This window comes from Lolium rigidum, chromosome 6 (genome assembly GCF_022539505.1).
Source record: "Lolium rigidum isolate FL_2022 chromosome 6, APGP_CSIRO_Lrig_0.1, whole genome shotgun sequence".
Classification (NCBI taxonomy): domain Eukaryota; kingdom Viridiplantae; phylum Streptophyta; class Magnoliopsida; order Poales; family Poaceae; genus Lolium; species Lolium rigidum.
The window spans coordinates 310,901,942-310,913,052 of record NC_061513.1 but is presented as its reverse complement, the minus strand read 5'-3'; the positions used below and the strand labels follow the sequence as shown (position 1 = coordinate 310,913,052).

The window sequence follows — 11,111 nt, the reverse complement described above, 5'->3', positions numbered from 1 at the left end:
ATTTGGTCAAAAAGGATCTTAATCAGGACAGATGGACTGGCAATGCATGCCGAGGGTGACCGGTCGCCTGGTTTAGTGACTTGTTCCAAAGTTGCAATATCTGAAGAATGACCGACTGAACAAAGAAATCAATGTAAAGCACTGGAATACTATAATTTAGTAGAATCGCGCTAGTAATAGTTTACTGGAATACATGTGTCGACTTAAGGATGTAATATGATGTTGTGTGACAAGATGTCGAGAACCGTATCAGAAATGGGCTGCCCATTTTTATTTGATTCCAACAAAGGAAGAAAGATGCCTCTATGTTCCAGCTTTGTTATCGCTGAAGGATTTATAACCCACGGTTACATAGCAATTGATGTGGATTATAGGGCGATTCCGTGATCCCCGATAATTAGTTTGTGTGGCGTTGTTTGTGTTTTTAGAGTATGAGGCCCTAACATGTCATGCTACTTCGCCCATTGCAAGGTTTATGGGTGTTGTGTAGTGGCTTCGGTTCGGTGATGTACGCAGTAGGCAGATTTTGTTAAATAAAATCTAAATAAAAACCGTATGCATCGATTGATGTAGAGGTTGGAGCTTACCTATTTCAAAAAACAAAGCAGAAAACGTAGTAGCCAACAAAATTTTTTTGCCCGGTAAGTAGTCCTTTAACCACGACTAGAAAGGGTGGCGAAGACATATGTGCTATGGCACATTATATTACGGTTGCTAACCAGCACCACCGACGTTCCTAAATGCCTTTTACAAACTTGGGCACTTATACTTCCGGCATGTAAAAGAAACAACGTTGACTAATCAAGCTTGTCTCACTAACGGGTGAGCCTCACTCGAAGCCAGGCCATTGCCCTCCAAATATTAAAATCACCTCCGCCCATGATAGTACTCTCTCTCTCTCTCTCTCTCTCTCTCTCTCTCTCTCTCTCTCTCTCTCTCTCTCTCTCTCTCTCTCTCTCTCTCTCTCTCTCTCTCTCTCTCTCTCTCTCTCTCTCTCTCTCTCTCTCTCTCTCTCTCTCTCTCTCTCTCTCTCTCTCTCTCTCTCTCTCTCTCTCTCTCTCTCTCTCTCTCTCTCTCTCTCTCTCTCTCTCTCTCTCTCTCTCTCTCTCTCTCTCTCTCTCTCTCTCTCTCTCTCTCTCTCTCTCTCTCTCTCTCTCTCTCTCTCTCTCTCTCTCTCTCTCTCTCTCTCTCTCTCTCTCTCTCTCTCTCTCTCTCTCTCTCTCTCTCTCTCTCTCTCTCTCTCTCTCTCTCTCTCTCTCTCTCTCTCTCTCTCTCTCTCTCTCTCTCTCTCTCTCTCTCTCTCTCTCTCTCTCTCTCTCTCTCTCTTCTCTCTCTCTCTCTCTCTCTCTCTCTCTCTCTCTCTCTCTCTCTCTCTCTCTCTCTCTCTCTCTCTCTCTCTCTCTCTCTCTCTCTCTCTCTCCCCCTCCAAATATTAAAATCACCTTTGCCCATGATAGTACTCTCTCTCCCTCCCTCCATCCCTCCATGAAAGCTTCAGTGGGTGTGGCGGCAAGAATTGGTGAATATCTACGGCATGGATCGTGGTCCTTCCTTCTAGGCTACGATGCCGGTAAGTGCACATTCAAGTTTTTAAATTTTGTTATAATTTATCGGTGCATCTTTTTTTGTTCCTTGATGTTTTTGAGAAATTTGAGGATTACTCAACCTTACCCACACATGTTTTTATGTTCTTTTTTTTTCAAGTTCAGCGTTGAAGGAGTACCATAGCACATAGTAGACTTGGCCTCACTCGCAGAACATGGCGACTCGACCATCGCCTGACAAGGTCCATTGTTTATATAAGAGTAAGCCACCGGCCTTGTCCTCTTTCCACCAAGGGGATTGAGCTATTTCCATTCTTTTAATTTAATTATTGTATTTTACTTTTTGCAATCAACCTCTGCAGTTTACTTAACTTTTTAGTACATAGATAACTAGAATTATAACACACTAGGTTGAGGGAAAAATAACTTTACATTCTTTCTCACGCGGTTTGATAATCTATACTTCCATATTGACATGTGCTACAACTATCCCCGCTCTTGGGGGTTATGAGGAACTTTTTTGGCGTACTTGCCAGGGAGCATAGTACTACGGATTTTATTCTTGTTTGCGCTACACTTTAGTTTTAATTCTATTTTGTTATAAATCTTGCAGTCGCTCAATCTTGGGGAGGTTTACCACTTTAACTTGCTTGGTTACGAGTTTTTCGTTAGTTTCTGCAAGTACTTTTAGTTATCTCATCTTCTTTATTGATGTGGATTTAGTTACTACTTTAGTTTACTTTAAATTTTTATTTTAGTTTTACCATAGATTAAAGCCCAATAAAAATTTGAAAACATAAAATACTATTAACAAAATTGCTATGGAGAGGCATCCTAGAACCTCTATGGCCCAAACATGTACTCCTAAGGAAGGACTTGGGTTATTTGTAGAACATCGTGAATCTCAAGAAGAGATTTTTTTGAAAGATTGTTGAAACTCTTGCGCAATATGGCAAAAAGCTTTCATGAAATTCATGATATAAAATTTTGCTCTAAAGGTTTTTGTAATGACTTAAAGTTTCAATGTGAAGTTAATTTAGAACCTCCAATTGTATACTATCATAGGAGTAATTATGCTCATCTAGGAATGTGACATGTGGAGTAATTTGTTACATTTACTGGAGCCTATGAGTTAGAGACTTTTATTTATGAAAAGTATGAAACTTTTTCTATCTAGGGAACTAAAAAATTAAGTTATTTTATCCTCGATCATTGCATAAATCTTTTTGTGATAATACTTATTTATTAACTATGCTAAAAGAACCATTTCTGTTATAGAAAACACTAAAATTTTACAAAGGGAGAAGATAAAACCTAAGCAAAGAAGGGAAATCAATGAGAATGATGTACTACGAGGTAAGGGATGCAAGCCCCCACTTAGATTGACAGTGGCATTGATGAACCGAACAAACTTTTTTGGATGTTCTACTAATTTATGAGTTTTTTGTCTAATAATCTTATCTATGGGAAGATGAATCTAATAATGTTGGCAGACATTATCTTTATTGCTATACACAATGACGTGTGATTTATTATACATCTTGGAATTATATATACTAGCAAATATATCTAGGGCTAGTATTTTTAATACACGGAACATGCCCCCCCCCTCAGGTCGGGGTTGCTTCATAGGTAACATTTTCCAATGCGAATGGAAATGACCTACACGGCCGGTTTAAACAAGGTGTCTTCTTTTATTTTTCTTATTCTTGCTAAATATAATAGCATGATTTTCTATACAGCACCCTCGTTACTTATGCAACATCCGCATAGAAATCCTGAACCGTGATCCGGGCCGCAACGGGAATCCTAACGGCCTTTCGACCACTGCGCCAAGTAATGCTGCCAAACGTGTAATCCCCTTGTATCTTCCACGCAGGCGACAACTTCACCTTGAACGTGCGCGCTTTGTTTACTGCATCGAACACGAGGACTGGTGGCACAACCTCCATCTTCACACCGATCGGACTTTGGACAATGACGTGGTACACAGAGTTGATCTCTCCAACATTCGTCACCGTTCTCGACACGGTGACCGGGCGCCTCAGATCTGGAACAGCGAGTGATGGCAGGTTCAGGTGATACGCGGGCAGCCCCGTGGCGTTGCAGCTCACGTTCGTCCTCCTCATGATGGTGCACTGGAAGAATTTGGTGTAGACCAGTCCTGGATCGGCCGCTCCGAGAGGGTTGATGTTCCCGCCGCCGTAGTCGAATGGGTCGGCGATCTTGCGAGGAACTCCCTCCGCCAGTATTGGCATGCCGTGCTCGTCGGTGACATGCGCTTCATCATCATACAGAATAATAAAAGAAAAATATAAGTGAGGATCATGAGCTAGCTGCTAGCTAGGAACTGAATGTTCTCTATAGAGTAGTGATCGGCTGCATCCCGCTTACCAGAGGTGATGATGGCTGATTTTATTACCGCAGGCGACCAGTCTGGGTGCAGGGCTTTCAGCAGCGCGACGACGCCTGAGACGTGCGGCGCCGCCATCGATGTTCCTGACATGGTCACATAGGAACCTTCCTTTGCTGCCAAGATACTGGCTCCAGGTGCAGCTATGTCAGGCTGTTTGTCAAGGAAGCAAGATCGAAAACAACAGTGTGAGATCACATGATACAACGGCGTCTGGCGCTCGATCATGGATTGCTAGTGCAACATTTCAGTACCTTGATGATGTCAGGGTAATCAGGTGATGGGCCTCTGGATGAGAACGATGCTACCTTTGGCGCTAGTATCTCTTTCCCTATGACGGTGCACGTTGGTTCAATCTTTGCTACGGCAGAGCTGCATACAAAACAAAACAAAAAAGATGTTATCTCCAGTGATCACACAAGGATATGCTTGATAATTGACTGTATGTACCTGGTGGTGCTCATGTATTTCTTAATCTTCTTCCCGGTGTCAAGGTCCACGACAACGCAAGCAATACCTTGGCAAAGTGATGTCGTTTCTAAAATGTCGGTCGTATATTGAGCGAAAATTAGACCAGATCCCCGACCATTCAGGACGTTTTGGACCGCGTTTTGGAAAACGGGCCCTGGGATGAGGGCGAATGGATCCTTTGGCGACGGAAGGCAGAGCAGGATTTTTCCTTGCACTTCCGTGTCATTAGTAAGTGCAGCCAAGGTACACCTAAACACAGAAAGCAGCAGAGAAAAGTGATCTTTAGCTAGAAACTCAACACATAGCTTTATTTGCTGTCCAAAATAGCTCGTTTTACTTACGGGATTCCACCTGTAAGACCTTTGAAACTGCTGCTCATGGACGAGTTCTCGTAATAGAGAGACTGTCCCTGCAAAACGAGACAAGCAGAGCTTGCTTACATTTGCGAATTTTCTAATCAAACGGCTGTATATGAAAAATATATACCACTATGTGTTGCTTGTTCCCCAGCGTGATCTCCGTGGGGAACGACCGATCAACCTTGCTCGCTGCAACGGTGATGGCCCATGGTGAAGTGTTCACGATGGTCTGCGGCCTTGGACCGTCGTTGCCGCCCGCATACACAACGGTGATCCCCTTCTGAACCGCATGCAGAGCGCCGAACGAGTTCTCCTCCAGGAGAACTAGAGAAAGTGAAAGCACATCCACTTGGTCATGGATCGCATCGTCAATGGCGGCGAGCAGAGTTGCTGTGTTCCCAGAGCCATCAGCCCAGAGGGCCTTGTACACGGCGATGCGAGCGCGTGGTGCGCCTCCCCGTGCAACTCCCTCGGCAAGGCCATGGAAGCTTGCCCCCTCCACGGCCGACCCCGCCGCGGTAGACGCACAGTGCGTACCGTGTCCAACGTGGTCACGGGGCGAGAGTGAGTCCACCTTGAGAAGGTCATCTGAAACTCCTGGGTAGTAGAACCTTGCGCCTATAATCTTGCGGCTGCAATTGTTGATGCCCCAGTCTGGACCGACTTGGCACTTTCCTTTCCACCTTGATGGTACGGGACCGTACCCTTCATCGTTGAAGCTTCTCGACTCTGGCCAGATCCCTGATATGTACAAGAAATAAATAGCCCCAAATAGAAATATTTAGACTTCCTTGGTCAATTTATAAACATATTTTGTTAGTCAACTGCTCACAATGCTAACTGAATACTAACCGGTGTCAACCACCCCGATGATTACATCCTCTCCGTAGTTGCTTCCGTGGAGTAGTCCACTGGCCGGCATCTGGTAGTTGAGACCAAGAAAGTCCCAGCTCCGCGTGGTGGCCGTTCTGTGCCGTTTGCTCCGTTCGACGCTGATGACCTCCGGAAACTCTGCATATACGTACTTACAATGATAATAGCTCGAGAAAGTTATGGAAGAAAAACTTTTTTTTTTTGCGAGGAAGAAGGCGAATTCATTGATACTCCGAACTTACAGAAAAGCCCAGAACAAAGCCAAAATTACAAAGATGTCCTGCTGAGCTCCAGCTTCGACGGCAACCAGGACAAGAGGGAGACGCGCCGCTGCCGATCTTCGTCTTCAAGCCTTGGATCGACGAAATCCCCATGACAGCCGGGAAGTCCCCGCTCACCGCCCCCGTAGGGGTAATGCCCAGGACAAACGTCTCCGCCGCAAAGCATCGAAACGCCATCTTCACCTTATTCGCACCTCCGATCCAGTGCCACGCCAGATCGGATCGGGGAGATCCACGCCGCGCGAATCCAGAGATCCGCGAGCGCGGAAGACGCAGGCGCACCGTCGCAAAGCTCCGCCGAGCTCCGCCGATGGAGGGGTCGCACACCTGCACCAAAAGCCACATCAGCGCCGCCGCCGCCTCCGCAACGCCGCCCGCAGCACACCCACGCAACCCTACACTAACTACAACCGTGAAACGAGGATCCCCCGCCCTCCCGCCGCCGAGGCGGCCGACGGAGGGCGAGAGATCCAGCGAATCCCCGGTGGAGAGGTGGATCGGACGGGAAGTTTCACAAAATCGCCTCCGCTACAGTGACAGGGGAGGAGGTTCAGATTAGATGATGCATGGCAAAGATTGCTGACCTGCAAGTTGCTTGGCTTGCTCTGGGGTGAGCATCGCGGCGAAGCCTGAGAAGCCGTGTTTGTAGTTATACACCACGGAGGCCGATGATTCTTCCTTGCTAAAATCAAAATCAATCCGTATATATATGTATGAATGTGTATATTATTTAGTTTTCTTGCTAGACCGAGGGAGACAAAGGCAATTAAGTAGTTTGTTATTGAAATTACACGTACCTTCCGAGGAGAGTGGCGAGCATATCATCGTGCGAAGCGACGACGTCGTCGGGGTGTCCGTGCTTCACATCACCTAGGTAAACTATGTAAAGCTAGAGACGCGCGCATGCATGCAGAGTGTTAGTAACCAGGGAGTAGCTAATTAACTAAGCAACGGAAACATATATGGTGTACTTGCTTACCTTGCGAGACTCGCCATGTACTCTGCACAACAACATGCAAAGGCAAAGCAGTAGCGCCGAAGCAGCACGCGAGCGGGAGGAAGAAGAGAACCCCATCGTCTCAGGCAGCTGTTGGGTGTGAGAGGCGCTGTGCTTCTCATTGCTGTTATGCAGAGCTGGTATTTATAGATCGATTCCGCGGTAATACTATTCCTCTTGACCATCCAACGTGAAGACTTAGCGCGTATGGTAAATTGCTAAGGCAGTCTTTTCTTTAGTTAGATATATATATATACTGAGGATAATGCATATGCGCAGAAGTGTTGTGCCTTTTTTAAGATTTGCTAAAATCTGAATAAATCTTACTAAGACAAGTAAAAGAAGCCTTATATGTACAGAAGGATGGAGTATATCGCCACACGTAAACACCCAAGGAATGTCTTCTGAAGAGAGAAGTTCGGAAGCTTTAGTTAAGATCATCATAGTCGCACCATTGTTAATGGAAACACTAGAGTTAGGAGTGGCCAAAAATAAAATCCAAAATATCATGACCATAAATAGCTGACATCATTTACAACAACAAAAATAAATCGTTTCCGAGGGGAAAAATATCGTTCACCAACTACTGAAGGAATGCAATCTTCCATTTTTATCTTTTCCATTCACAAGAATCAATTGTGGATTTTTTAAAAAAATACTCATGTCACATCATCGTAGGTATATGATATGGAAAAGATGTCAAATTGTGGATTTTTACTTGATGAAAATTTTATGTTGAACTAGTCCAGTTTAAAGTGTAGTCTTTTGGTTCACACTACCTACCAATATTTACAAAATTTGACAATTTGTTCTCTCGTTGAAAGTTGTGGAACTTTTAATGCTTAAACTTTTCTTTACCTTTTTTTGCAAAAAAAAACACCGATATAACGATAATCATCATCAAAAGTACCAAACCCGACATATGGATTTATGACCCTACTGATCTCCGATCCAAACTGCAAGCACAAATAAAATGACATAACCCGATGGTTATGGTGAATCCAGACTCACATCGTTTGTCCAAGTCACACGGCATACATATGCTTCATCCATGCTTGTGTCCTTGTCGAAGGCTGCATATCCGAGGAAAATGATTCATAGTTTCTTAAATGGAGTAGTCTGGATAATTGGTGTCATAAATCACATGATTATAAAAGATAAAACTAGCTCTGTATTAAATATATCCTCAATTGTTTTCTAATATTTCAAGATTTCCAAGCCCAATTGAGTGTACTTCTGGCTCTTTGTAAAACAAAGAAAATATTTGATTAGTTTTATTGAAAAACATGTAGCAACATATATAACATCAAATTGGTATAATATGAAATTATATTTAAAAGCAAATTTAGTGATACTAGGTACGGGACTCCAAAGGAGGTGAACGGGAGGTGGCCTTGGGGGCTTGGAGGTGTAGCGGACCACGGCCTCTTGCTGGTGGGGGGGGGGGGGGGGGGGGGGGGGAGTTCCTTGTTTGGTTATTTCAGTGTTTTCTTGGGGATGGTGAGGCTCCGGTGGTGTGTCTAGCATTGGTGGAGGGCGTGTGGATTCGTGTGCCCAACGGATCTCCTAGGATCTGATTGGTTTTTGTGTTTGTTGGTGTGGTTTCAGGTCAGTCTTTTCTGCTCTATGGTTGTCATCTTTGGCGACGGTTGCTGCTCTTGTGCGCTGGTTCTTTAGATCCTTAGCACAATGAGTTTCCTGCTTGTCTACTACAACAAGCTCTACCAAGATAAGCTTTGTCTGGCTCCCGCGATGGAGTGGCGAGAACGGCCACACGCCTTTGGCTAGTGTCAGTGTCAGTAATCATCGCTAGGTGATACAAATACATACTTGTAAATTTTATTACTTTTTATTCTATTTGTACTGCTATTGATGATTATTAATATATTGACGAATTTTTCGTAAAAAAAACTGGTGCCATAAGTGATCACTTTCTTTAATAAAAATGGTCACACTTTAAAATATTTAACTTAGAATAAAATATAAAAATATACTTAGTTGTGAAAGGAGGGAGCAATGGATTTCGTCGACTCACCTGCTTGATCAGTTCCACGAAAATCTTAGCACTTAACTTCCTCTACACACGTATGCGTCTCCCTCTCTGCGATCTCCTGGCAATATACGTCATGCGATTAGGTAAGATATACACGTTTTACGTTTGAACAGTCGATAGATCAGGTATCGACTGGATCGGACTCGGGTGAACTGGAAAGATTACAGTTAGATTATTATTGCCCCACCGTGTGGCCATGATGCCAGACGGAGATTGACGGTAACTCGAGCCGTGGAATTCTCGGCCAGCGCGTGCACATCGATCTACACATGCATATTGGTCTACCTCCGTGATGGAGCAAGGAATTGTTTCCGATGCCCCCGATCCTTCGCGACAAGCACGTAGGAGCTGACGGGTGTCGTCATTGTCGGTAATACTAGTCTAGCGATCTTTTTTCCTGACAGTCTACTAGCTAGTCCCCGGAGACTTAGTATATAGACGTATACGTACAGTCCAGTAACACTAGTAGACAATAGGCCTTTTGTTCCGGGTGGTTAGGGCCTTTTGTCGCGGGCGGCTAGCCGCGACAACAGAGGCGCGACAAAAGGTCCACCTTTTGTCGAGGGTTGCTTACGACCCGCGACATAAGGTCCACCACGTGGCAGCTGCGCGGCGCGCACGGCACAGGCCCTTTTGTCGCGGGCGGTGTTACCACCCGCGACAAAAGGCCCTATACGTGGCGCACGCACAACGCTGCTGCTTTAGGGTTTGAGGGGTGCAGCACCCCTCCCCCCCGCCACCGACCGCCCGTTATATCATTTTTTTCGTTCGAAAATAAAAGTTGCATATATTTGTACGCTACTAGAAATTGTACACGTTCATTCAATATATATATATATATAGATCGATCAAACAAATGTTGGAAGCAAAAGTCGATTCCTCTTTACATGTAGCCCTTACATATATATATACATTTAGCTCACGATCGACAAGCGGTACTAACGACCGTCTATTTGGAGGTAGAGCATCTATTTGGACTAAACAAGCCTTTGTTGTTTAGTACATCTTTAATCAAAAGTCCCGCCAGTTCCTCCGCGATTCCTAGTGCGTGTTCCTTTGGTTGGAGTCTCGTCCCGCATGAAGTCGACCTATATACGAAAATGAGATGAGTATGACTATATCAGTCTTGATAACGAAATATTGATGATAATAAATAAAGTTGTGAATGTTATTGCTTACGTTGAATTTATTATTGTTCTGCTTCTCGGTGGTTAACATGCGAATGGACTCGCAAACGTAGTATCCACATAGATTCGTCCCTTGTGGCTGCCGGGGGCACGGTACAGGAGTAAATGTTAGCTTCTCTGCCCGGGTACCGTCCTTACGATGTCTCTTGAAAGCGGTCCAAGCCCTGCCGTGCAAAAGAATGATTGAATGAGTGGATAATTAATTGATATCTCACGAATGATAAAGCGCGGCGATGAAGGAAATTACACTTGGAGCAACTTCTGCAAGTCCCGGAACCCGTCCACGCCTCTACTCAGTGGGTCTTTTACCTCAACTATTCCCTTATCAGGTTGAATGTCTAGTAGAATCCAAGTGGAAGCTGCACATGTTATGCATATACGTCAGTGAATTACACTTAACATCGAGTAAGAAAAATTGAATGTGCATAAAGATCATTAAGACTCTCACTCGTAGTTGTAAGGAAACAATATTGAATCACAGAAATATTGCTCCCCCAAAAACCTTAGTAGGTTTCCCCCGTTTCTTGGGCATTAAACTTTACCGTTTGAACATGTACTTTATCCGGGTCAACAAACCCAATATTGATAATATTATTACTTTTGCATTCACCGATCTTCAGTCCGCATAAGAGAACACATAAGATATAATGAGTATATATATGCAATGAAAACGAACATGAACTGAATGAAAATGAACTTATATGTAGTTAACAACTTACAAGCAATAGCAACTCATGAGAGATTTGTCGAGGGCATCTAGATTGAATAACCGCCGGAGTTCATTCATCTCAATATGGATCTCCTCCTTTCGGTAGTAATATTCCCATGGTATACTCGCCACGATGAACCTTATGTTCTCCTTGCATGCATCAAGGTACCACCGATGCAAATTCCGCATATGTGTTGGCAGTTTAAGCAGCTGCTCCGTGCCGA

At 44.3% G+C, this 11,111-nt stretch overlaps 1 protein-coding gene across 1 annotated transcript; it reads right to left on the bottom strand.

The window, feature by feature from the left end:
* Positions 1 to 3,298: 3,298 nt before the first annotated feature.
* LOC124668351 (subtilisin-like protease SBT3.6) lies at positions 3,299 to 7,016 on the bottom strand. The gene is made up of 10 exons (XM_047205511.1): positions 6,921 to 7,016; positions 6,739 to 6,830; positions 6,526 to 6,623; positions 5,640 to 5,798; positions 4,915 to 5,528; positions 4,798 to 4,837; positions 4,408 to 4,708; positions 4,212 to 4,329; positions 3,939 to 4,110; positions 3,299 to 3,825 (listed from the first exon to the last, which is right to left on the bottom strand). The coding sequence occupies exons 1-10, from the start codon at positions 7,014 to 7,016 to the stop codon at positions 3,299 to 3,301; spliced, it is 2,217 nt and encodes a 738-aa protein (XP_047061467.1).
* Between the last annotated feature and the right edge of the window lie 4,095 nt (positions 7,017 to 11,111).

Bases quoted from the DNA above. Each gene is read 5' to 3' on its own strand.
- LOC124668351 (XM_047205511.1), bottom strand. From the start codon at position 7,016: ATGGGGTTCTCTTCTTCCTCCCGCTCGCGTGCTGCTTCGGCGCTACTG. The intron at 5,799-6,525 runs GTCAGCAATCTT...ACGTATATGCAG, and splicing joins GCAAGCCAAGCAACTTGCAG to AGTTTCCGGAGGTCATCAGC. The intron at 4,111-4,211 runs GTACTGAAATGT...CTTGACAAACAG, and splicing joins ATTACCCTGACATCATCAAG to CCTGACATAGCTGCACCTGG.